Below are 27988 nucleotides of genomic sequence, written 5' to 3' on the forward strand. Positions count from 1 at the left end.
ATTTAGTGTTCTGAAGAGACTTTCTTGTCGTAGTCTTTGTTTCAACTTCCAGCATGACAAGCTTAAGGTCATCAAAGACAGTTACTTCTGTGGGCAAAACATTTAATTTTTTTTTCTAAAAGTGAATTACTGAACTATGCAAATGGGGACAAATGGGACTTTTCATGAAAAAGAGGCTTTGAAAATTATTAAGATTTATTGTGTTGTGTTTAAAATCAGGAGGGCGGTTTTAGATTAGACAAACCTCTTCAGGATTATCAGCTGCAGTTGAAAAGATAATAGAAGATTGCATATTGTTTCTTATGTCATGTGGGTACTTGAAAACTTTAAAATCAATACCTGCTAGGAAAACTTGGAGATGCCTGCTGTGAGCAGAGCTTTAGACCCCAGAAACTTAAACTGCGGATTATTTACAATTCCAAGCACATTTAGTACGAGGAATCGAAAGAATGATTAGCAGAGTATAGTGATGGCGAAAGAAAATTGACAGTTGTCTGTTTAAAATGATTGTAAACAATAAAATTGTTTTTATTGAGATTTTGCCAAAGAAAGGTTTAAGAAGTTACAACCCTCCCAAACCAATTGGGTTATCTTAGGAGATTTACAGGACCTGTGTTCACAAGGAGGCTGTACTTTAATGTTTGTTCAATATTACTTGGGTATAAGCTCACTTGACTTCAGTTATTTGAAGGACTTACCAATTGCATCACGTAATTTATTCAGATGAGGAATTTTAAACCTATTGTTATCAGGTGTTAAATCTGTAGCAGAATTTTTAAATCAATTTTTTCTTCGATTTATATTCCTTGTGTGATGGGAGAAGATTTCAAAGGCCTTCTTGATAGCAGTGTTGACTTTGAATCCTTTTTCTTGTTTATATTAGTCGTGGCGATCAGGATTTAATCAGTGGTCAGAGATCGATGATGACCGCATTTTTTGAACATTACCTGGTACACTGTCCTGTTAGTATACTGTGCGTCTTCACTTACGTGATACAGGAATGATATACTCAGGCTTATGACAGTTACCCCATTAACCTTTATTGCTGTGATGATGCACATGGATATAAAGTGAATAAAACACGGGTCAGAAAATTGGTGGAGGATCCCATCCTCCTTAAAGATTCAGAAAGTGAAACTAGTTCAATGATCTGAGAAGTGTTGCAGTCTGATTTGAGTTTAATACACTGGAATTAAAAATGACAATTTTAGGGAAAGCTTATATATTGATTATCAGCAGTTTAAGGATTGAGGATTTAGTTCTGGAATATGTTAATTATGGTAAGGTATTTCTTGAAATAAATAAATACTGACCAGTTATCTGTTCTAGAAGGAGAAAACAAATGGAAAAACATGTACTTTACCATTTTACACTTTTTTTTTGTTATGATTATTTTTATCTGAAAAGTAGCCATACATGTATGTTCTACCATTCCCAGGAATCTTAATTATCTTCTCTAAAAATAAACATAAACACCACCCCTTATCATCCAAAAAATTATCAAATTTCAAAAAACATGGGCCATTAAATGGTTTTGTTATGTATATATACAGGGTGTGAGATGCCAGTCTGTATAGGTGTATTTCATGTTTCATCGCCTATCAGCGTGGCGTCTGATCAGTGCAAATTAGTGAGAACTCTCCTATATGTTTCTTCTTTAATATCCTCTCCTCACATCAGCAAGTTCATTAACTGCAGATACTGCTTCCCATCAACCTCTGTAATTAAATTCACCACCAGGGGGATTTACCCAAATCTCAGTGAAAGTTTACCACTGGAGAGGTACCTAAGTGTATCTAGACATGGGCTGTTTAAAGCAATAATATGAAACGAAGTTTTAAAAACACAATTTGCTTGGTTGTTATGCATATTTTAATACATTCGAATCGGTAGCTCACAAGTTTTGTCATGTAGGTAATTTGATAAGATTCAGCTGCTTTTTTTCACCGGAATTGGAAAAATATGCATTAAAATGTCTCAGTCAACAGCACATTAACGGTTTTATAAACATTTGGAAATATTTATTGCATATTAAGTCCTTGGAACATAGATTTTTTATGATTTGGATGTACACAGTGTTTTGTCCAGTGTTTTGTCCGAGCATTCAAGTGTTTGTTAATAATCATGACCATGAACCAAATAGTGATAATAATAGATACCATAATTTGTTGCTTTTGAATGCTATGCCTACTCTGAGCTTTCTAAACTCCACATAATTACAAACACACCTTACTATTAAATACAACCAGTATATACCACAGCATATAGAATATTCAAGAAGACAACATCATATTTCAATGTAGTATTTATTTGGATTTATTTATTTTGTTGGTATGAACTAAGACAAAAAATTGAAGCCACTTTGCTCATTCATATTTAATGCTACCTTGCAAAAAGTTTGATAGATATAAAAGGTCAAGGTCAACAAAGAGGAAATTAAAGAGGTACACATGAATCACAAGGGGGGGGGGGGGGGGGGCACTTTATGACCTTAGTTTATTTACATGTGCATTGCAAGGAAGTGAATTATTTTGAATTACACAAACTAATTAGTATTTGAATGACCTTTTTCAGGAACTGAGAAAGTTGTTAAGACGAAGGATACAGCTATCATCACACCGGAAGGAAGAGCTCCAGAATTCGTGCTTCGCATCAAGACAGAAAAGGTAACTACTCGAGCATGCAGGGCCAGGTGATTAGTACGCAGAAGTCAAGGGAAATAACTCAGTTTACGATACTCGAAGAATTTATTCCCTACAAGTTCTTTACAGGACACTGTCACAATTTTTAATTATATTAAGATCAGTAATTTTCATGGGGATTGAACTTTTGTTAATTCTATGGGATAGACACATATCCATAGATTCAAAACTTCAACAGAGCATGGAACTTCCATAAACAACATTAGTAGTGAACTGTAAATATCAAGCTCCTACAGAGAGTGGAACTTCCATAAACAACATTAGTAGTGAACTGTAAATATCAAGCTCCTACAGACATGCTATTTTTTCCCAAACCACAGAAATATTACACTTTGAAAATAAGTGATTCTACAGGAATAGAAAATTTCATCAACAACAAATTCTTACTGTCTCTAGGCACCTAATCCTACCTCTGGAGTTTCCAGGGGTCCATGTTTGCCCTAATCTCTGTTTTGTATTCTTTATAGGTTTTATAAGATTGGTCACTGTTCATTATCTTCATTTTTTTCATCTTATTCACCTCAGGTTGAGGAGGGTGAACTCGCTGATTTCACATGTGAGGTGGTAGGTACCCCCAAACCCCAGCTCAACTGGATCTACAATGGCCGCCAGCTGGTGGATGATGGAAGATATGTCATCTTTGAGGATGACGACGTGAACCATTTACAGATATACGACATCAAACCGGAGGACGCAGGAGAATACAGGGTACAGGCAGAGAATGAACACGGCCAAGTCAGCTGTTCAGCCGAACTACAGGTGGAAGGTATGAACACAAAACAAGACCATCAGTTCTAAGTGTGTGATACAGTATGTGTTATTTTCTCTGTTTGAATGTTTTATCTTCATGCATTTAATTCTGAATCATTATAAAGTATGATCAATGGAAGATATTCAAAGACACTCTTTTCAGCGTTTCCTTATTTAGATGTCTATTGATGTGATAGATTTTGTTCAGTCTTTTCATTGTAATATGTTATATGATTGTGTGATGTGAGAAAAATTACGATTTTATTTAGCTCTGCCGGTCCAAGAAGAAGTGACAGAACTAGAGGCTCCTAAGTTTGTTGTGGAGATTCAGACGTTAGAGTCCAGTATTCACGACAAAGCCAAATTCACTTGTAAAGCTACTGGCAAACCAACTCCAGGAATCCTCTGGTACAAAAACGACAAGGAAATCTCCAAAACTGACAACAGATTCACTATTCAGTTCGAGGACAAGGGAGAGTCTTCCTTGCTTATAGTAGATGTCCTACCCGAACATGACGGTACATACACAGCCGAAGCTAAAAACCCGGCGGGGACAGCCAGATGTAAAGCGGAGCTCTTCGTGGAAGGTAAGGGGCACTTGTTGTTTCTAATGGTGTGCTTCAAACAATGATTTCTTCCGTTTCAAGAATCTGAAGGATATGTTGCACATTACAGAACCAAAAGAAGACAAACCGTCCATTCCTGAATTCATCAAAGTTCCAGAACAGATTGTTGCAAGGGAACGTGACCTTGCACAATTCATTGTCAAGGTCATTGGTACACCTAAGCCCACAGGTCAGTGACTTCTGAATTTCTGTGTGTTTGGAATACCCCAGTTTTCTGGCACTTTTGTGCATTTTAAAATGTTTACTGTAATCATGCTATAAACCATTGAGTTATTTAAAAAATTCTTCAAAATTGACACTTTTTCAATCTCCTTACAATCAAGTTGCATTGCATAGAAAAAGCAGATAAAGATATGAATAGAGTAAGTGAGAAGAGACTAGGTTAGCACAACAAATGTTCTAATTTTCTTACAAAAACACCAGAATTGTTGGATAGATTATAAATGTTATTTTAAGGAACTTTCTGAATTGAGGAGTACCTTATTCTAGGTCCAGGGATTGTTTATAGGTGCACTTAATGGGATGAATATGGCATATTTTTTTATCAGTTCTCTGGAAGAAGGACAACATGGTTTTAGAAGATCTTGAACTTTACCACTTTGAGAAATACGAGGACACATACTGTTTTGAGATTAAGACTGTAGAGACAGAAGATGCTGGAGTTTACACCTGTGTGGCCAAAAACACAGAAGGGGAGGCAACCTGTGACATTCCACTCGTAGTCAATGGTCAGTACACATCTGTACACAGGACTGTCAATTCTTAGTCAGAAGTACAGAAATGTATTGTAATATAACGGTAAAAACACTGCACCAAGTACACATCTGTACACAGGACTGTCAATTCATAGTCAGAAGTACGACGGTAAAAATACTACACCAAGAAACAAAACAGCTTTCAATAGGACCTTACAAGAAATTGTGTTGATAATTCTTATAATATGGGCAGTATCTTATAAAGTTGACTTTTTGACAACCTGAGTGTGATTGTAATGTGATTGACCGTTGTCCATTTACAGAGATCAGAAGAGACCAGAGACTCTCAGAATCTCCGCTAGTCCTACGACACCAAGACTCCTCACAGGCACCAGAGTTCACCGAGGTCTTTGACACCTGTGTAAGTGTATTTTTTCACTCAAATACTAATAAGGGATATACCACTGCTATGATTATGAAATTTTCACAAGCACTGCAACATTGTGAACTCTGGATGAAAATTCTAGTTTCACCATCTGATAGACTTTGGTGGAAACCACGTGGATACTTCATGTTTTCATCAGGTTTCCAGCATATATTTTCTTTGTAAAATATTTTATTTTAACAATATTCCATATTGGAAGATTACTATGCCCTGGATTCTGAAGTGTCTCCTTGTAGGAAGACCTAGAAAGTAGGAAGATTCCTGAAAACACATGTAGTTTCTCAAAATCATACCCTAGTTTGTACTTTCTCTTTGAGATAATTAGAGAGCAGCTGTTTTTAATTGTCTAAATCTGAACTTTTGCAGACTGTCATGGAGGATAAGCCGTTGTCCTTGATGGCAAAGGTGACCGGAACTCCTCGTCCAGAGGTCATGTGGTACCGTAACAACAAGGAGCTGGTGACCACGCCCAATGTCAAGCTGTCTTACGAGGATGAAACATGCTCGCTCATCATCAAGAAAATGACAATGGATTTGGAGGGAGAGTACAAATGTGTGGCTAAAAACCCTGCTGGTTCCTCCGATATCGCTGCCAAGGTCATTGTGGAAGGTAAGCACATCAATTTTATATCCTGTGTTGCCAGTTATGAATCACTGTTAATTTTCCCATTATTATCAGCTGTATCTGAAATCTTTTTTCATGTAAATCACTGTACAAAAAGCACTTGAAGCATGATTTCAACAAATATCACTCTTTATAATATGTATAAAAAAAAAAAAAAAAAAAATTCTATTAATATTGAATGTATCTGATGTTCCATGTGCTTTCTAACAATAGAATGTCTGTACTAGTCCAATATTTGTCCATTTCAAATCTTGAAGACAATGTTTTGTGTGCATATTGAAGAAAATTGCATCTTGAATTTTAGAGCAAATGAATGATTGCCGTATGTTGTACCTCGTTCATTTTTCTTCTTAACTAACTGTGTGAATTCTCGAGATCTGTGGAATTGCGATGCTATTTGTAAGGCAGAAAACTCTCGTTTGAAAGAGACCGATTTCGTCTCCTCTATCAGTCACTATTTTATCCTCCGTTTCAGATGAGTACACCTGGTTCTGTTATTTCACCTCTGATAGTAAGTCACACACAAGTTATCTGGAGAAAAAAAAATACTTATCAAAAACATCTACCTGGAAGAGTAACAGAGGCCATTTATAAAATATCTAAATTTAATGCTTTTATCATATACAAACTGATACATTTTTACCTGTATTTATGAAAATATAAGTTTATATGAAATACTTCATAACCACATTTTCTGGTTACAGAGAAACCGTTTTGGTATTTTTCACCTGTGCATCGTAAGTTGTTGAAGGTTCAAATGATTAATATGCAAAAATGCAAAAAGAAAAATTAATGAATTATATAAAAGAATCTCTGGAGATTTTCTGGGAAGATTAATATATTAAAGTTTGGTGTCCACTCTTTCTCTCTGCTTTAACACAGAGTGGCTTATTGCCTTCAGTATGCATTCTGTGATATTCCATATTTAGCCGTAAAATTTATCTCTGCTTTTTTTGTTATCAGAAGTATCGATGTATCGTTTAATCAAATATAAAGTGATATGATTCATTATTCCCATAGTTTTAATACAGAGAAGTAGACAAACTAAATGTCTTTGAGAGCTAAACAATTACAAACATATTTCTCCAGAATATACCTGTGTATTAGTTGTGTATTCAGAATACCTTACAACCTCACTGTATTGACTGAGAACAAAATTGCATGCTTATTTTCTTCAGGCTGTGATTGTTGAAATGTACAATGTGTATTTCTTGTGCATGCAAAAATGATCTTTTCTAAGGGCAGTAACTCTTGCAGCATAACACATTTGTAAGGCATATTGGTTTTCTATTGGCCACACATATATTTATGTTGTGATTTGCATGAGTGATTTTAGTATTTAGAACAGGTGATGTTTAACAGGTGGATAGAGGGCTGGTAACAGCATGGGATGCAAATTTTGTAGATACCTACCCATAGAATACACAAATGTGTGCATATCTATTCAGCACAATATTTTTTTCCATTTTGTATTATACCGGTTTTTTTTAGATACCAATGATTTATGTTGTAGTGCAGATTATTTTATTTGCTTTAAAATGTTCATCAGAAAGTATCTCATTGATCATTCATTACATCATTTTGTATCTATGCCAGTTGAAATTAAGATTTTCATGCAAATGCATGTATCTACATTAATATCGGTTGGTAGAGGCTAATTACTGTTGTGAATGGGTTTTCCAGGAAGGGCGGAGACTCCCATCTTCTCCCGCAAACTCAACAACAGAGAATGCAAGGAGGGCCGACCAATCAAATTTGAGTGTGCTGCTAAAGGCATTCCTCAACCTGAAGTCACATGGTAAGTCAATCAAAATTACATCACCCAATCAGAATTGATATAGGGTGGTCAGGGACACACTTTGAGTTTCTTGTGAAGGTGATACTTGTACAAGGTAATTTAGGGCATCCAGAAGGGGGCGGGACCATCAAGTCTCTTAATTGTAGAAACAATTATACTTAATTTCGAAAACATTAGTTGTAGCACAAAGTGAATTGGAGTAACCATTACGATTTAGTGGAAGGATATTCAGTATCTAAGTCCTTGAATTCTTAATCTACAAATTAATTGAGAACAGCGTATTCTGTAAATATCTTCTATAAAGATGTTTTTTAAAATTACTTTGTTTCTAATGTTGGTTTGTCCTTTCCCTCAGGTACTTGAACAACCAGCCGGTGGAGGCGGGCCTACGTTTCCACACCGATGTTCGTAAGAGTTACGCTGACGTGGTATACAGCCTCAGCATTGACAACTCCGAGGTGGAGGATGCTGGTGAAGTCAAAGCTATCGCTCACAACAAAGCTGGAGAAGCTGTCACCATTGCCAAACTCATTGTGGAAGGTAAAGTCCCATCAAATGAAAACTCATAAACCACTCCAATGATAGGAATGATGATTCAAGGCGCAGGACAGGTTTGAAGGTTTTGATTTCAGTTTTTCTGATGAAGAATTGTTACTTTTACAGAGAAAAAAGAGGCTCCCAAATTCATCAAAAAACTGGACAATGTGGATGTTGTGGAAAAGGGTACTGCCGTACTGGAAGTGGAGGTCTCAGGAAAACCCAAGCCACATGTCAGCTGGTGGGTTCTTTTATCATTTAGATAGATGTAATTGATGATTGCAATTAACAAACTGAAATAGCTTTGCAATGTATCACGATGTTCTCTCCTTTATCAGATTTGCCTATAAAACTGAAGTAGCATGTATATTTTCATATATCTATCTCTTATGATAATGTTGGAATGATTTATTTTTTCAGGCTTAGAGCAGATAAGGAACTTAAAGAGAGTGATCAAGTGAAGTTTGAGGTAGAGGAGAAGGTCCACAGAATGATCTTGAACTCTGTGACCCCATCTGATGCTGCCCTCTACACTGCCAAGGCCCATAACACAGCTGGATCTGTATCCTGCAATGGACGAGTCAAAATTCAACGTAAGTATTTTTTCGGTAGATTTACTCCAGAAGAGAGAACACAAAACTGAAGTCCAATGATTTGTTCAGGACTAATGACATATATATAATTAATTTTCAGCTGCCAGACGTCCTTCCATCCAGCCCAGGAAGATGTCAGACACTTTGGTACCAGAAGATGGACAAGTCACATTCGAGTGTAAAGTGGAAGGTCTTCCACTTCCTGAGGTTAAATGGTAAGGCATCACTTCCATGTAGATTTTTTTTTTTCAACTTGTATTTCCTGCAAGTTCAAGAAAGGTAATGAAAGCAGATGAAAATACAGTATTTGGTAGAGGATATCCCCACAATTTTTATGCCCCCCTTCAAAGAAGAGGGGAATATTGCTTTGCACCTGTCAGTCGGTCGGTATGTCGGACGGCCTGTAGACTACATATTGTCCGCTCAATATCTTGAGAACCATTCACTTGATCGTAATGATAATTCATATGTGGGTTGTTTATGAGTAGAAGAGGACCCCTATTGTTTTTCAGGTCAAAGGTCAAGGGTCAATCTACCCTGGACATAGGAAGACATTGTCCACTCATTACCCCTATTGATTTTTAGGTCAAATTGGACATAGGAACACATTGTCCATTCAATATCTTAAGAACCCTTTGCTTGACAGACATCAAATTTGGTACACTGGTACATGTTCAGGAGAAGATGGCCTCTATTGATTTTGAGGTCACATGGTCAAAGTTCAAGGTTTAAACTGGACATAGTAATATATTGTTTCCTATATTTTAAGAATTAATTGCTTGATTGACACCAAACTTGGTACACTGGTACAACATAAGAAGTAGATGACCCCCGTTGATTTTTAGATCACATGGTCAATCCACTCTTGACAGGATGATATTGTTTGCTCAATATTTTGAATTGGTGATACTACTATCAATTAAATGATGCATGTGTATAACCCTTTTCAATTTTGCACCATGGGGAGCATATATGTGTTACAAACATCTCTTGTTTCCCTTCAGGTTTATCAATGATAAGGAGATTGAGGAAGGAGAAGATGTCCATTTGACCTTCAATCGCCGTGACAGTACTTATTCCCTGGTCATTGACAAAGCCTCTGCTGAGTTACAGGGTACACTGAAAGCCGTAGCTGTCAGTAATGTGGGAGAGGATCTCGTTACTGCAGAACTAGAAATCCGAGGACAAGCACCTGTTTTCTCTGAAGTACCAATCAAGTGCACAATCCTGGAAGGTAAGTCATAGATACAGCATATGTTATTAAAAGTTAAAGGTTACATTAGAGGGACAGGAAATGCAGTATGTTGGATGAACATATTTAAATGAAAATATATTTTCCAGGAAACACTGCCATATTCCGTTGTAAAGTGAATGGTGAACCCACTCCAGGAATCCAATGGTCAAAAGGAAAGTGGAACAAGCTCAAAGATGGTGGTCGCTACAAGATTTTCCAGGATGAGACCACAGGGGAACATGTTCTAGAGATTGCAGACATCAAAAGGAAAGATGCTGGTACCTATTTAGTGAAGGCAACCAATGAGCATGGCAGCTCGGATGCTCCGGCTACACTGATTGTGACGGACAAACCTGAAGAGGCTGAGGACTGGATGGCTAGACTCAAACATAGGTAACATATCTGTCACAGGTTAAACAAATATAATAGGGAGTTCATGTAATATCAGGAAAATTTTGATAACATTAACCACAGAGTTAAGGATTGTATGCCTGAATTTGCAGAGAAATAGAGAAGAAGGAAATCCCTGAAGAAGAACTCATACTACCAAGTCTGAAGCACGTAGAACAGGAAGGGAAACCTGAAGAGAAGAAGAAATACAAACCAGATGCCAAAGACATTGAAGAACCATCAGAATACGAGATCGTGTTCAAGAGGAGACAATCACAGGTGATTATAGAACTTCATTCTAAACTTTTACTTTCTTTGATAAAAAAAATTGACACAGAATACAGACTTGTTATTATGACTCTAGGTAACTGTGTATATTGAAACACCAGTAGATATTAACTTTTTCTGGCAACTCATTTCAGATGCTAGAGAGGGTTTCAGAGGAAGTGCAAGAACTGGCTAAAAGAGAAAAACCAGAAAAAGAGGAAACTCCTGCCAAGAAAGAAGAAGCACCAAAGGAAGCTGGACCAGACGAGGTGGACAAAGGATCGTACCAGCGTGCACGTCACGAGGCTGAGCTGGAGGAAGCAGAGGAGACCATGCTAACCATCCCTAAAGCTCAGTGGAAGGTCGTCAGACCACTCAAGGACATGGCTGTGACTGAGACTGAGGAAGCAGTGTTCGAGTGTGAATTCAATGTTCCCAAAGTGAATGTCACGTGGAAGGTCAATGGTGAAGAGATTGCACAATCTCCCAAACACATCATCAAATCAGAGGGCACAGTTCACATACTGATCATCACTAAGTGCAGAATACCAGATCAGGGGACGGTGTCATGCTCGTATGCTAAGCTCGAGACTACTGCCAAATTAACTGTCACAGGTGAGTTTCTACACATGAACATTTCACTCATCTTTACCTATGCTTTCAGGGAATATGCAATTCAAAAATGTATTGTGCTTGTTAAAAGTATTGCTGTAAGGTTTTTTTAAAAAAAAATTTACAATCTTTCAGAACTAGTCAAAGAATTCACATTAAATCTAGAAGACACAGTAGTAGAAAAGGACAGTGATGTGACCTTCACCTGCAAGGTCAACGACGAAGATCTGGATGTGAAGTGGTTGATTGACAGCCAGACTCTACCTGAGTCGGACAAATACTCGGTGATCTCGGAGGACGTGACACATTCTCTCACCATCAGAGATATCCAACCACAGGACTCCTGTGATGTCACAGCAACATTCGGAGATGAATCAACCTCTGCTAGACTCTCTGTTGCAGGTCAATTTCACCAACATTTTTGTGATCCAATTTCCTACTATCAGTCAAATTAAAAAAAACACTTTTGTCAGGTGCTGTGGGATAGGTTAAATTAGACTTCTTGACTTTGCTTTCCTCATAAATCAACTTTCAGTAATTTTGATGAAATGCTAAAACGTACATCTTTTTTCACAGATGTCAAAGCAGACTTTGTCCTACCTCTCAAAGACCAAAAAGCCAAAGAAAACACCTCAGTAGAATTTGACTGCACCTTGACGATATCCACAAACGATGTCCACTGGTTCCTCAATGACGTGGAACTCCACCCCACCGAGAATGTGGAAATTATAAAAGAAGGAACCAAGCACAAGCTAATCCTGAAAAATGTCAGCCCCCAACAAACCGGCCAAGTCACGGTCAGCGTGGGAGAGAAGAGTTCGACTGCTACTCTCATTGTTGAAGGTCTGTTTATGAGCTTAGTGTTTACACTTTTCTCTGCTTTGTTATTCATACATTTCTTTACCATTTGATGTTTGTTTGTCACTCATTCTGTCATGGTAGCTTCATTGTGAACTATTAATCCGTGTTGACTAGAGTGTCCATCTTCTAGGAATAAACTATCGATATACAGGCTTGCTTAGCATCAAGTCTATTTTCCATACAGCTGCTATCGGAGACTTTTTTTATGCATACAGTATCACTCAGTTTTAGAAGGTTTTCCATTGTTATGTTGAATCAGAAGCCAATGAAGACCCAGGAGAAATAACTTTTATTTTGTGAGACTTTATTTTCACATGGATAAAATAATGTATTTATTCACTATCCATAACTTCAATGAATCATTATTTATTGCATGTAAGATTTTATTTGCGAGAACTAAGTTTTCCTGAATGGCTAGTCTCATGAAATTACACGTAAATAATGTTCTCACAAATGAAATGTGATTTACAGTAAACAATATCAGGAAAATAGCTATTTAAAGTACCTCGTATCTCTCAGTGTACAGCAGTATGGTGTTTACTAGTTCTAAGCTCTGATCTGGATTTCTTGAAAATATCTCAAACTTGATAATTTAACAGTCAAAATTTGAGCAAAATCTCAGACCAAGCTTCGATTTATGTTTCTTTTGAGAAATTCAGGACTGCATGGTCTCAATGCCATAAACTGAGAATAGACTGAAGTCTAAATTTTGAATCTAACTAACTTTTTAAATAATCTTCATAAACAAATAAAATTTTCAGTATATGTTTGCATTTAATCTTTTTTATAAACCAGCAGTTTTTTTAAACAGCTGTGCTAGATAAATATTAAGATATAAGTAAAATTTTGACTTAAGTTTATTCTCAGTTTAAGGTAATAAGAATTGAAAGACATTTATTTGTTTGTAGAAGTCCCTGTAGAATTCAGTGCAACATTAGCAGAACAGCGCGTGGAAGAAAATACAGAGTGCCACTTCACTTGTGAACTCAATAAGGAGGATGTCCCGGTCACATGGCACAAGGACACCAGTAAAATTGTGCCCAGCAACAAGTATCGTGTCGAGGACGTGGGAACCAGTCACACGCTGGTCATCAGCGACGTGAACAGGGAAGATGTGGCAGAATATTCTGTGACTGCCGGTGACGTACGAAGCACTGCCAGACTGCATGTCGATGGTGAGTAGCCTCACGCATATCCATCTCATGAAAAATTCTGAAATTCTTTTTAACAATAACATATTCCAAAGTTCTAATGCATATATTTCAATCTATGTAAGCAATTATATATGTATTCCATGCATCTATGTAATGAACAACACTAGTATTCAGAGATTAAAAAATCAATAATGATTCCTCATATACACGTATATTTAAGACGAAACGCAATTTTAATTCTGTACACTGTACCTGCATACAATGTATTGTTAAAGTGCATGACTGTGTAATATTAAGAGAAACCATTACAAATATTCTGACACATTTTCGATAAGTTTGAGCATGAGTGTTTAGTTTACCTCTATTTTTTTTTTATTTATCCACAGCATGGTCTGGTGGTTTGATAGAGGAGTTTGTCATTCAGATTTAAATAAACTGAAATGAAATTAAAAAAAAAAAAGATGACTATATATTCAGTGCTTTGTCAGAAAATTAATTCACAGAAATTTGGAATGTTTCACAAGCATGCATGGTGATTTCTTGGAAATTCAAATGCGTAATTTGAGTTTTATATTTTTTGTTGTCATGTTGCACTAACCAGAGCATGTTCTTCTAATTACTTTACAGACTCGCTGGTCGAAATTCTAACTCCGTTAAAATTATCTCGATCTCCCGTCACACAGGAAGTGACTCTGTCTTGCCAGTTATCGAAACAGATCACTCGTTGTGTGTGGTTGAAAGACGGAGAGCCAATTGAACTCTGTGATAAATATAGAATGACCTTCAGAGGTCATTACCACAATCTTGTAATCATTGACCTTGACATTGAAGATGAAGGAGTGTATTCATTAACTGTGGATGACCTTAACACGTCATACTATGTTGTTAAGGAAGGTCGGTAGCCATGGTTGCAAAGATGGTGTGATTAACTTATCTATCTACAATATTTGAACTTGTCAAGCACAGGATTGAAGACAATGCACTGGCAATGTGATGTGATTAACTTATTCATGTATAATGATGAACTTGTCATGCAGATTTGGATCTGCTGAAAAGAAAGCACAGACAGTGTGATGTGATTAATTTATTAATGATTACAACTCTGACTGATTTAAACAGACACATTTGGATTAAAGATTTTCATGAATTAATGAAAGCACATGAAAGAAATTTTGTGTCAGCACAATATTATATTCAGCAATTTATACGTGTAGGTGAACTTTGTATGTATGACTTATTTGTGACTTATAATTTGTATTTTGTCTAATGTCTTTACTATTAATGCTCTCACACATGCTGCCGTGTTCATATAACTAGTGAATTGCATATCACAGCATGGTGTTAGAATTAACCCACAGAATATCATAATCAAGAAAACAATGTTAAACTAAACTAAGGGAGGAAGCCCTGGAAATATACGTTATTCATTGGCACTAACATGGAATTACCTGTACTCTGAAAAAAAAAAGAAATAATTCTTGGAATGACTGCCTGCTGTGAGCTCCAGTGGTAGTTTAATGTAATCCTATTGTTTGGGAACTGATACAATGCAATCTCATTGGTGAGTTTTGAAATATTTTGTTTAAAAATATTTTGGAAATTTACAATTGATATTTGGTCGTAATTTAGATAATTGAATTGAATAGATTATTAGCATGTGATGCATTAAAGAAACAGAAGAGCATGAAAAAGTTTAGTGTTATTTCTGAACAGCATGCGTATGGCATGATTTTGAAATAATTGGTCTACTGCAGTTAAATATCCTCTTTTTTGTCTAACAATTACTCCCATCTCACAACAGAAAAACCACTAGAATTCATTGAACCTCTACAAGAAGCTACCTGCTCAGAAGGAGAAAATGTGACCTTCACTTGTGAGGTCAGCCAAGATCAGGTCAAGGCCACTTGGATGAAGGATGGTAAAGAACTGGTTCCCTCTGAGGATGTCGATATTCAGGCTGTCGGAAAGGTGCACAAACTGACCCTGAAAAATGCTACACTGGACGACAGAGCAGAATACACTATCTGTGTCAAGGACAAGAAGAGCACTGCACCACTCTTTGTTGAGGGTCAGTATGGTAGTGACAGTAATCAATCATCCGATTTTTATTTTTGTGTGATGTAAATGTGTTAATGTAAATTTTGTTTGAAATTGATGTTGGGGCACTAATGTATAATTTCATTTTCAGATAAGATGTGTTAATATTCTATAAGAGTGTTCCTCTGTCGGAAATTGATGTTGGGGCACTAATGTATAATTTCATTTTCAGATAAGATGTATTAATATTCTATGAAAGTATTCCTCTGTCTACTTGTAGAATCACCACTTGAGTGGGTGGTGTCTCTGAGAGATCGCTATGATATAGCGGAAGGTGACTGCATCTCAATGATTTGTGAGGTCAACAAGCCGAACGTGCCCGCCATGTGGCTGAAGGATGGGGAACAGATAACTGTGGCTGACGGATACGAGATCATCATGGACGGCTGCCGCCACATCCTGCGCATTCCTTCCTGTGAACTGGAAGATGATGCGGAATATACAGTAATGGTGGGAGATTTGGAATCTATCACAAGCCTCTTTGTGGAAGGTATGAAGACAAGAAAAATCATTGATATATTGCAAAGGAAAATATACATCTGGTATAATTATGTATATAGATATATACGTCAGTTGCAAAAAGAACTCCAGTTCTCATTATGTTTGTATTAATGTGTAATGCGTATATACATACCAATCTAACCTGCAGTTACATATCACAAATTTTGAATTTAAGAAGAATTCGCAAATGTTTGATATTTGTAGAAGTCGTGCTTGAGTTCACACACAAACTGAACGATGCCACATTCACTGAGGGTGAAATGTTCGAGCTCAGCTGTGTGCTGAGTAAGCCGGACGTACCAGTCACCTGGATGAAGAATCGGCAGCCTCTGACTCCCAGTGACAGAATCCGGATCCTGTGTGAGCGCTACAGACACGTCCTCCAGATCATGGAGGCTATTCCTGAGGACGAGGGCGAATACACTCTGATGTTGCCCAACAACACTGAGACATCAGCTATTATCAAGGTCAAAGGTCAGTAAAACCCTATTGAAATAGTTTTCCTATTGTAAACAAATTCTATAAATTTGCATCTCAGTTTGACGTATTGATTTATTCGTTTTAGTGCTTGTACAATAATATAGTTTTAACATTTGCTGAAACACATGTATGGGGAATAAGTTTTATCCATTATTAATTTGTGAAATTTCTAGAAAAACCAGCCAAATTCACCAAACCTCTTGGAGAGATAAAAGCCAAAGAGGGTGACAGTGTGACCTTGACCTGTGAACTTGATAAGCAGGATGTATTCTGCACGTGGCTAAAGGATGGAGAAGAACTGAAGCCTAGTGACCACGTCCAGATTTCTGCTGATGGTTTCACTCAACAACTCCTCCTGACTGATGTCACCATTAAGGATACCGCTAAATACACCTGTGTGTGTGGTGATGTGTCTACAGAGGCCACCCTCCAAGTAGAAGGTAAGGATGTGTCCACTGTCATATATATACATGTTGTCATTCATTAATCACATGTTGTGAAGGACGGTTGTTGTAAATTTTGTAATAATTCTACCTTCATGCTCTCCTTACAATGTCATAATTTTAATTGTTGTGGTAACAAGATTATGGCTTACATAACCCTTTTCATGCATGTAAACTATTTCGATACAGCTAATGGGTTCCTGCACTTCCTTAATTTTTGCTTTCCTCACATCCTCCTGTATATCCTAACAGAATTCCCAGAGACCCAAGTAACAGAATTACCAGAAACCCCAATAACAGAAACTCCTCAAGAGACCCCAGAAACTGAAGAAAGAGAAGAGGAGGTCATAGTAACGGAGGCCTTAGTTACAGAAACCCCTGTAACAGAGGTCCCAGAAATTAAGGCAAAAGAAATTGAGGTCATAGTAACCAAGGCCCCAGAAACAGATGCCACAGTAACAGAAACCCCTGAAGCTGAGGTCACAGTAATTGAAACTCCTGAAGCTGATGTCATAGCAGAAGAGGTCCCAGAAACAGAGGCAAAAGAAATTGATGTCATAGTAACCGAGGCCCCAGAAACAGATGCCATAGTAACTGAGACCCCTGAAGCTGAGGTCACAGTAACAGAAACACCTGAAGCTGAGGTCATAGCAGAAGAGGTTCCAGAAACAGAGGCAAAAGAAATTGATGTCATAGTCACTGAGGCCCCAGAAACAGATGCCATAGTAACAGAAACCCCTGAAGCTGAGGTCACAGTAACCGAAACTCCTGAAGCTGAGGTCATAGCAGATGAGGTCCCAGAAACTAAGGCAACAGATATTGAGATCATAGTAACCGAGACCCCAGAAACAGATGCCATAGTAACAGAGACTCCAGAAGCTGAGGTCACAGTAACAGAAACTCCTGAAGCTGAGGTCATAGCAGAAGGGGTCCCGGAAACTGAGGCAAAAGAAATTGATGTCATAGTAACCGAGACCCCAGAAAAAGATGCCATAGTAACAGAAACCCCTGAAGCTGAGGTCACAGTAACCGAAACTCCTGAAGCTGAGGTCATAGCAGAAGGGGTCCCGGAAACTGAGGCAAAAGAAATTGATGTCATAGTAACTGAGGCCCCAGAAACAGATGCTATAGTAACAGAAACCCCTGAAGCTGAGGTCACAGTAACAGAAACTCCTGAAGCTGAAGTCATAGCAGAGGAGGTCCCGGAAACTAAGGCAAAAGAAATTGATGTCATAGTAACTGAGGCCCCAGAAACAGATGCTATAGTAACAGAAACCCCTGAAGCTGAGGTCACAGTAACCAAAACACCTGAAGCTGAGGTCATAGCAGAAGAGGTCCCAGAAACAGAGGCAAAAGAAATTGAGATCATAGTCACTGAGGCCCCAGAAACAGATGCCATAGTAACAGAGACTCCAGAAGCTGAGGTCACAGTAACAGAAACCCCTGAAGCTGAGGTCATAGCAGATGAGGTCCCAGAAATGGAGACAAAAGAAATTGAGATCATAGTAACCGAGACCCCAGAAAAAGATGCCATAGTAACAGAAACCCCTGAAGCTGAGGTCACAGTAACAGAAACTCCTGAAGCTGAGGTCATAGCAGTAAAGGTGCCAGAAAAAGAGGTAAAAGAAATTGATGTCATAGTAACTGAGGCCCCAGAAACAGATGCCATAGTAACAGAGACTCCTGAAGCTGAGGTCCCAGTAACCGAAACTCCTGAAGCTGAGGTCATAGCAGAAGAGGTTCCAGAAACAGAGGCAAAAGAAATTGATGTCATAGTAACTGAGGCCCCAGAAACAGATGCCATAGTAACAGAGACTCCTGAAGCTGAGGTCCCAGTAACTGAAACTCCTGAAGCTGAGGTCATAGCAGAAGAGGTTCCAGAAACAGAGGCAAAAGAAATTGAGGTCATAGTAACTGAGGCCCCAGAAACAGATGCCATAGTAACAGAGACTCCTGAAGCTGAGGTCACAGTAACAGAAACTCCTGAAGCTGAGGTCATAGCAGAAGAGGTCCTGGAAACAGAGGCAACAGTAATGAAAGTCCCAGAAACAGATGCCATAGTAACAGAAACCCCTAAAGCAGAGGTGAAGGTAACAGAGACACCAGAAACTCTGGAGGAAGAGATCAAAGAAACTGAAGTTCCAGTAACTGAAATCCCAGCAGAGGAGACTCTAGGAATTGTGGCTATAGAAAAAGAGGTTAAAGCTACAGAGACAGAAGTCATCATTACAGATGTACATGAGACAGAGGTGACTGAAGGGGAGGCCCAAGGAACAGAAACTCCAGAGGTGATAGATATAGAGGTCCAAGCACAGGAATCCCCAGTTACAGAGACAACACAGGCAGAGGGCCCTGTGACAGGAGTTTCAGAGGAAGAGGTTTTAGTGACCATGACTACAGAGACAGATGTCTCAGTACCAGAAGCTCAAGAAACAACTCCAGAAAAAATAACCTTTGAGACAGATATTGAAGAAACTACAGCCACTGGAAAAGAAATCTCAGTGACAGGAGCCCTAAAGTCAGACGTGACAGTTACTGAGAAAGAGACCTTGGCAATGGTTACCCCAGAAACAGAGGTGACAGTGTCTGAGGAAGAGGCCTTGGTAATGGCTACCCCAGAAACAGAAGTGACAGTCTCTGAAACTGCCAAAAAGGAGGCTCCAGAAATAGATATCACAGTGACTGAAGTCTCAGAAAAAGAGGCCCCTGTTGAAGAGGCCATACCTGCAGAGGTTCCAGTTTCAGCAACAGAATTTCAAGATTCATTTGTCACAGAAGCAGACGTTCCAGATTCAGGGGTCACAGAAACAGAGACTGAAGAGGCAGAAACAACAGAGAAAGATGTCCCAGTTGCAGAAATTGTAGTAACGGAGGCCACAGAAGCAGATGTTACAGTGCCACAGGCCCCAGAAACAGTCGCACCAGAAACACAGGTCCTAGTATCAGAGAAAACAATAACAGAATCTCTAGAGAAAGAATCTGAAGAATCTGTTGAGATGGAGATTCCATTGAAAGAGGCTCCTGCCACTGAGGTCCCAGAAATGATTGAAACAAAGGTCCCAGGAGAGGAATCATTTGTGATGGACACTCCTGTGGTCCCAGTTTCAGAGAGCTCAGAAACTGAAGTTACAGTGACAGAAGTCCCAGAAGCAGAAGCTTCAGAAGAAGAGGTATTAGTGACAGAAACTCTAGAGGCCCCAATGACAGAGGTCTCAGAAGCAGAAGACACTGTCATCGAAATTTCAGAAACAGAGGCACAAGAAAAGGAAGCCTTTTTTACCAAACCAATGGAGGACCTTGGAACAGAAGAAGAAACAAATTTCCAAGAAAAAGATGTAATTTTGATAGAAACTCCAGATGCCCAAGATACAGAAAAAGATTTCTCTATGACAGAAATTTCTGAATCCGACGTGCATGTAAAAGAGACTACCACAGCAGAAACCTTGGCAACAGAAATCTCAGTACCAGAAACTTCAACACCTGAAATCCCAACATCCTTCAGAACACCTCTCACTGACCTCTTTGCTAAAGAAAATGACACAGTAACCTTAACCTGTGAACTTGTTCAACCCAACATTCTATGCAAATGGCTTAAAAATGACTCTGAAATCAAACCTACTGACCACTCACAAATTTCCCATGATGGCTTTACACAACAGCTTGTACTAACTGGTGTTACTGTGGATGACACAGCTAAATATTGTTGTGTATGTGGTGATGTGTCTACTGAAGCCATGCTGCAAGTAGAGGGTAACTAAAACTTACATCAATTATATAATCAAGAAATTTAACAAATCTTATCATTCTCATACAAATAAATCTTAATCACAATTTTACCATTAATGAATTCATTAATTATTCCTTTGAATTTAAACAATTTGATTTATCCTAAGAGATTTTTAACCTATGATTTTAGAAGCACCATTCACCTTTACCAAACCCCTCACTGACCTCACTGCCAAAGAGAAGGACACTGTAACCTTGACCTGTGAACTTTCCAAACCAAATATTCCTTGCAAATGGCTCAAAGATGGCACTGAAATTAAACCTAGTGACCATGCACAGATCTCCTATGATGGTTACACTCAGCAGCTCATACTAACTGATGTCAGTGTTGATGACACTGCCAAATATTCATGTCAGTGTGGTGATGTTTCATCCGAAGCCACACTTCAAGTTCAGGGTATTTAGCCAAGCAGTTTACATTATTTTCCTTTTAATCACATTTTTGTATTTGCAATTAATTTATCCTATCCTCAGATAACAATATTTTTCACTGACCTTTTCTAGAAGCACCTGCCACCTTTACCAAACCCCTCACTGACCTCACTGCCAAAGAGAAGGACACTGTAACCTTGACCTGTGAACTTTCCAAACCAAATATTCCTTGCAAATGGCTCAAAGATGGCATTGAAATTAAACCTAGTGACCATGCACAGATCTCCTATGATGGTTACACTCAGCAGCTCATACTAACTGATGTCAGTGTTGATGACACTGCCAAATATTCATGTCAGTGTGGTGATGTTTCAACTGAAGCCACACTTCAAGTTCAGGGTATGTGCTAGTTGTTTTAGCTATAGTTGTGTTCTTTTCATTCTGCAGACATGCCATGGTGTAGTGGTCTGACACCATTGTGATCGGCCATTGACTGTTAAGTCGTTAAGAATGTGGAAACCTATAGTTCTTAACTGTATTTGTTTGACGTTGTAGACTCGCTGAAATTCATCCGAGAACTGACAGAGACGCGTGTAATTGAGGAGCACACAGTGACCTTGGAATGTGAGGTCAACCTGCCCGGCCTGACCGCAACATGGCTGAAGGACAAAGAACCTGTGGTCCTCAGAAAGTCCAACTCAATCCGTGTCAAAGACGGCATACACAGCCTTGTGATAGGTTCAGCTGAGATTGATGATGAGGCCGAGTACACAGTACAGATAGGAGATATCTCATGTTCAGCTGCTCTCTTTGTGGAAGGTAAACTTTGATTAGATGGTATCTTGAGTTCTTAACGAAAAGACAATCTTTCTGTCTGTTTTTGAAACATTTAAACATAGATTGTTATGATAGTCTTTCACCAAAGAATTATGATTTACATGTATGATTGCAATTTTTGGGGGTAAATAATTCATGTGTTTTTGCTATATTCTGAATTTGTATTCATCAACAGAGGCTCCTGTAGAATTCATCAAACCACTCAAGGACATTCAGGTCATGGAGAAGACCAAGGTCACTCTGGAGTGCGAGGTAAACAAACCTAATCTGATAGCCACCTGGTACCTGGAGGGGGAGGAGATCAAATCTGATGACAGAGTGGAACTAGTGGTTTATGACACAGTCCACCAGCTCATTATCCAGACCACTAAACTCACAGACGAGGGAAAATACACCATTGATGTGGAGGGCCAGAAATCCTCCTCTACACTGCTCGTAGACGGTAAGCTATCGTTTGGTGGATTTGTCGTTTTTATTGTGTTTCTCTGGTATTTGATTGTGTCCAAGCAAAAAGTACTAACTTACTCCTCAACTGTCAAAATTTGTCAAAATAATTGTTTTGAATTCTCCTAAAACCTGTCGGACATGATTGTTTTGTAATTTGGGGGAGAATGGCTGCGGTGCATGTAAGTTATTATAAATGTGAAATAATCGTTCAACCCTCATCATGATTAACCACTACTGTGTTCTCCACACTCTGTGAAGCAAAAATGACTACCACTAAACTTTCAGCTAAAACCGGTGAGTGTACCTTTTATATATAACATGAAAATCTTCAAAATGTTACTATCATGTCTCCATTTTACCTTGCTCTCAGAATCCCCAGTCGAATTGGTTGCACGCTTGCATGACATTTGTGTCCCGGCTAAAGGCACAGCTGTGTTTGAATGCGAAGTATCACTGCCTGGTGTCAAACCGCAGTGGTACAAAGATGAAGAACCAATCACAATCAGCGATGGTTATGACATCAGAACAGATGGGACACACCACTATTTGTACCTAGAGAAAGTGGGACTTGATGACATCGGGGACTATTCGGTCCAATTTGATGATGTGGAGTGTACTGCCACTCTTCAGATTGAAGGTAGCTGCAGGAGTATATACTAGTCATCACCATTAGGACAGACAGCGATATATTTGTCTTTTGTTTCATTTTAACATGTTTTGATTTATTTAACCATTGCATGACCTTAGCATGTTTCTTCTCTTTATAACTACATGTATATTAAATATTCCTCCATAAAGAGTACGGTTTTAGAACTTTCAGTTGGTATTTAATGTGGTAGATTTTCTTAATTTATTTTCTTTGAATATTTTTCATTCTTTAGTTCCATGGAAATTTCTTGATATTTTGCCAAATTGAGTTGAGTTTTTGGAATAAATAGAAATGACATTTGTTCATAGAACCTCCTTTGAAAATCACTAAACCACTGGAAAAGAAAGAAGTTCCTGAGAAAGAACCATTGACCTTGACCTGTGAAGTCTCCAAACCAGGAGTCATGGGCAAATGGTTCAAGGACAACAAAGAAGTTTTACCCTCCGAAAATATTAAAATCATAGACGATGAGAATGTTCATAAACTGGAAATTCTGGATGCCACATTAGCTGACAGTGGAAACTACAAATGTAAACTGGAGGACAAAGAAACCACCTGCAAGGTCGCTGTGAAAGGTCAGGATCACATGCAACATTATATCTTCTATTTGATTGATGAATTTAAAATCTGAAAATGAAAATATGAAGAGAATGTAAATTATTGGCTTTGTAAAATTTGCAGAAAAGCCTTTGGATTTCATCAAACCTTTGAAAGACACAGAAGTTGCAGAGGGTCAAGATATTGAACTCGAATGTGTAGTGTCCAAGAAAGACATTAAGGCCAAATGGCTGAAGAATAATAAACCACTGCCTGTGGACAACAGAGTCAAGGTCACTGCTGACAAGGACACACACAAACTGACCATCAGATCTGCAATTGTTGAGGACAAAGCAGAATACTGTGTCAAGATTGCTGATAAAACATCAACTGCTAAAGTCTTTGTAGAAGGTAGGAAATCAAAAAATTGACACGATACCTGTATAAGGTATTGGATCTTACAGTGTTAACTTACCAATACAAATTGACACGATACCTGTATAAGGTATTGAATCCTACAGTGTTAACTTAACAATACTTGTGATCCTACATGATGTATGACTTTGTCATTTATTTCGAATGACCTTTTCATTTCAGAAGAAGTAGTGGAATACGTTAGAAAACTTGCTGATGTGGAGGTTAAAGAGATTCCCTCTACCGTAACCTTTGAATGTGAGCTCTCTAAACCCGACATTGTAGTCAAATGGTTCAGAGATGGAAAACCACTGGGAGAGAGTGATAAATACCAGATGATTGTGGATAAGACTGTTCACAGACTGGTTATCGCAGATGTGGACGGAGAGGATGAAGGCGACTACAGCATTGTTGTTAGAGGGAAGAAATCAGAGGGAGAACTCATTGTAGAGGGTAAATATAGTATCATCATTCAAAATGAGACTCTTGTTTCTGTTGTTAGAGGGAAGAAATCAGAGGGAGAACTCATTGTAGAGGGTAAATATAGTATCACCATTCAAAATGAGACTCTTGTTTCTGTTGTTAGAGGGAAAAAAATCAGAGGGAAAACTCTTTGTAGAGGGTAAATATAGTACATGTATTATCATTCAAAATGAGACTCTTGTTTCTGTTGGTTGAAATACTGGTCATAAGCATGAAAATGATGTGATGTTTCAATTCTTGTTAATCAGTGAAGATTAGGTAAAGGGAAATAACTGGGATGTCACCCACATTCATTTTTGTCAGCAGGTGATAATAGTTTTGCAATATTGCACCCATTGAGCTCAAGTTAACATGGAGATAATTCTTTAGGATTGAGTTGAATATGAGTAGGGTTATATCTCAAACCAACAGCACTACAACATGAATCCCATGAAAATAAGTATGCATGCAATATATCCCAAGATTAACTCTATTTGCATCTGACAAAATGTGATGTCTCCTGGCAATAAGGCAATGACTAGGAAGAATTCACACTTTGGTTCTAATTGTTATAATGATCTTTATGTTCTTCTTCAATTTTCAGTACCTCCACAGCTTTTCTTGGACAAACAGTTTGAAGAGGAGGTTGTTTTGAAGGCTGGACAGTCCATGGCATTCGAGATTCCATTCAAAGGTAACCCACAGCCAAAGGTGACCTGGACCTACAACGATGAACCTCTTCCACAGGAGAAGAGAATTGAGAGTGAGACCATCTACAACATGACCACACTTAGACTCGGAAAGGTCAAGAGGTCAGACACAGGAAACTACACCCTTACTTTGGAGAACTCTGCTGGCAAAGTCTCTATAACCATCAAACTGACAGTATTGGGTATGTGTACGCTTATATGGGGAATTATATTTCAGCATGATTGTCCGCTTTAAGTAAAGTCATGAGTAAATTCACTTTTAAATGACCTAGGGGTATGTAACAAACTATCAAATTCAGATGTTTTGAAAGCAAATGGTGGTACCTGGTTAATAGCTGTGTTGAATTTCATGAATTTTGCAATATATTGATATGTTGTATGTAGACAAACCCAGTGTCCCACAAGAGTTAACTGCCCCTGAGGTCAATGCAGAATCCATCACTCTGAACTGGCAGCCTCCAGCAGACAATGGAGGCAGTGAAATCCTGGAGTACAGTATTGAAAAGAAAGAATTCAACCGCAGAACATGGCAACAAGTTGGCACCACCAAAGATCTGACCTTCACTATTCCTAAACTCTTGGAAGGCAACAAGTACTTCTTCAAGGTCGCTGCCAGAAATGACATCGGCATTGGAGAAGCTGTAGAGCTGACAGAGGCTATCACAGCCAAGAATCCATTTGGTAGGGATCTGAAACTGAATATGTTGAATACTGATGATCATTCAGAGCAATGATGGTTATAAACACTCATTTCCTGTACTTGATGTTGATTTGTTGTTTCATTCTAACAGTGGTGCCCGATGCCCCTGATGCTCCAGTCATTTCAGACATCACAGCTACCTCAGCAGTTGTCACATGGCAACCACCAGCCAATGACGGTGGGTCCCCTGTCATCGGATACCGCCTGGAGAGGATTTCTGGTTTCAGTGGACGATGGGTTTCTGTGACCAAGGATCTCATCCCAGAGATGACCTTCAGTGTCGCTGACCTTGTGGAAAATAACACCTATGAATTCAGAGTTATTGCTGAAAATAAAGCTGGCCAGAGCAAGCCCAGTCCACCTTCAGAAAATACCAAAGCACTCAACCCTTGGAGTAAGTTTTGGTTGTATTCAATTCTTAAAGAATGGGAAGAAGTTTCTCATTCTAGGTCTTGTTACACATTTCATGTGAGTAGTATTTGTAACTTGTATTTCACTGTTGTAGCTAAACCAAGTGCACCAGGAACTCCAGATATTATCAAAACAGACAAAACCTCAGCTGACCTCAAGTGGACTCCACCCACAGAGGATGGGGGTGCTCCTATCACTAACTATGTCATCGAACACCGCCCCAGTGGTGCCGTCCGTTGGACCCGAGCCAACAAGTCTCCCATCACAGACACCACATTTAGTGTACCTGACCTTAAGGAGGGATCTGAGTATGAATTCCGTGTGTCAGCTGAAAACAAAGCTGGTGTTGGGCCAGCTTCAGAACCCACCAAATCTGTCAAGGTGGAGAAACCTATAGGTATAGAACATTTAAATATTTTACAGCACAACAAGAAGTCAATCATAAATGTTACATTTTGCTACATTATGGAATAAATTCAAACAGTATTCTATTCAAAAAGAATAGAATTGGGCAACAGGTAATACCTATGTATACCCTCTCCATATAGAAATTTGAATTTGAAGTGGGATTATGGTTTTATTATCACCTGTTTCAGAGGGCAGAGCACCAAAAGTCGTGGAGAACTTGAAGGATGCTACCAGTATATCCCCAGGGGAAGTCACCTTAAAGTGTGACCTTGAACTGGGAGAACCATTAGCAGAAATAAAATGGTTCAAAGGACCAAAGGAAATCAAGAAAAGTCCAAAATATGTCACAAAACTCGAGAACAAGGTTGCCTCCATTGTCATCCATGAAACAGAACCTCAGGATGCTGGTGTGTATTGTTGCCAGGCAACCAACCAGCTTGGACAAGTTCAGACTGAGGCAACTCTGGCAGTGCACAGTATGTACATTTTCTTAGTTGTGAAAAGTGGGGGGTTTTTTGTAATTCACTGGAAAAATCTTATTAGACCATGCAAATCAATCTTTATGCTTGCAGTTAGGCTAGTGAGAAACACCATTAAAGCAGTTTTTAATCTATTCCTGCTGCCAATCTTTCCCTTTATAATTGCAGCACATCCCAAACTGGAATATGAAAATAAACTTAAAACTAAACAGCTGATCAAGGTTGGACAGTCTATCTCCCTACAAGTGAACATTAGTGGTATACCCAATCCCACCGTCAACTGGACACTGAACAAGATCATCATCGAAAAATCCCCGAAGATCAGCATCGAGACTACAGACGACTTTAGCATGCTGACTGTGAAGAATGCTACACTGGATGACACAGGAGCCTATGCCATTACTGCTGAAAATGTGGTGGGCAAGGCTGAGGCAGAATTTAACGTCGCTGTTAGAGGTCAGTCAGTATCACCTTATATCAATAAAAGTACTAAATACTTTGTATGAGAGTGATTCTGTTTATGATATACATGCATTTATTACAATTCACTTGCATGTTCTGTATTCTTCAGACAAACCTGGAAAACCCAACAATCTCGAGGTTCTACAAGTCATGAAGGACTCTGTTGTGTTGTCATGGCAACAACCTACCAATACAGGTGGCTCAGACATTTCTGGTTACATCGTTGAGAAGCGTGATGCCAAACGTAATACATGGGCACCCGTGGAAAATGTTGACAGTAACACCACAACCTATGCTGTACAAAAATTGGTAGAGGGCAATGAATACTTCTTCAGAGTATCTGCCAAAAATGATATGGGCACTGGAGAGGCAGCTGAGATTGACAGAGGAACAATTGCAAAGAGTCCATTTGGTGAGTAAAATTGTAATGAACTTGCAGACCTTAAATTCTGGATTTTTTAGCACTTTCAATAATTTTTCCCTGAAGTAATTTACAGAGAGGGG

The 27988-nt window shown here is 38.6% G+C and overlaps 1 protein-coding gene across 2 annotated transcripts in view; it reads left to right on the forward strand.

Annotated features, from left to right (window-relative positions):
• LOC125678963 (titin-like) overlaps positions 1-27988 on the forward strand; it is a 294828-nt gene that overhangs the window by 156223 nt on the left and 110617 nt on the right. For both annotated transcript variants that reach the window (XM_056156077.1, XM_056156078.1), the window contains 39 exons: positions 2575-2666; positions 3228-3468; positions 3722-4039; positions 4128-4247; positions 4627-4806; positions 5097-5194; positions 5585-5828; positions 7527-7641; positions 7997-8181; positions 8305-8419; positions 8599-8771; positions 8872-8986; positions 9776-10005; positions 10113-10398; positions 10509-10674; positions 10818-11277; positions 11410-11676; positions 11851-12117; positions 13044-13310; positions 15091-15357; positions 15607-15876; positions 16092-16361; positions 16541-16807; positions 17063-20560; positions 20727-20993; positions 21101-21367; positions 21524-21787; positions 21981-22247; positions 22623-22889; positions 23210-23476; positions 23583-23849; positions 24036-24305; positions 24919-25206; positions 25409-25705; positions 25816-26118; positions 26230-26532; positions 26732-27019; positions 27191-27478; positions 27594-27896. In XM_056156077.1, the coding sequence (XP_056012052.1) occupies positions 2575-2666; positions 3228-3468; positions 3722-4039; positions 4128-4247; positions 4627-4806; positions 5097-5194; positions 5585-5828; positions 7527-7641; positions 7997-8181; positions 8305-8419; positions 8599-8771; positions 8872-8986; positions 9776-10005; positions 10113-10398; positions 10509-10674; positions 10818-11277; positions 11410-11676; positions 11851-12117; positions 13044-13310; positions 15091-15357; positions 15607-15876; positions 16092-16361; positions 16541-16807; positions 17063-20560; positions 20727-20993; positions 21101-21367; positions 21524-21787; positions 21981-22247; positions 22623-22889; positions 23210-23476; positions 23583-23849; positions 24036-24305; positions 24919-25206; positions 25409-25705; positions 25816-26118; positions 26230-26532; positions 26732-27019; positions 27191-27478; positions 27594-27896 (12717 nt within the window). The remainder of the gene's footprint in view (positions 1-2574; positions 2667-3227; positions 3469-3721; positions 4040-4127; positions 4248-4626; positions 4807-5096; positions 5195-5584; positions 5829-7526; positions 7642-7996; positions 8182-8304; positions 8420-8598; positions 8772-8871; positions 8987-9775; positions 10006-10112; positions 10399-10508; positions 10675-10817; positions 11278-11409; positions 11677-11850; positions 12118-13043; positions 13311-15090; positions 15358-15606; positions 15877-16091; positions 16362-16540; positions 16808-17062; positions 20561-20726; positions 20994-21100; positions 21368-21523; positions 21788-21980; positions 22248-22622; positions 22890-23209; positions 23477-23582; positions 23850-24035; positions 24306-24918; positions 25207-25408; positions 25706-25815; positions 26119-26229; positions 26533-26731; positions 27020-27190; positions 27479-27593; positions 27897-27988) is intronic.

Source organism: Ostrea edulis, chromosome 2 (assembly GCF_947568905.1).
Source record: "Ostrea edulis chromosome 2, xbOstEdul1.1, whole genome shotgun sequence".
Lineage (NCBI taxonomy): Eukaryota > Metazoa > Mollusca > Bivalvia > Ostreida > Ostreidae > Ostrea > Ostrea edulis.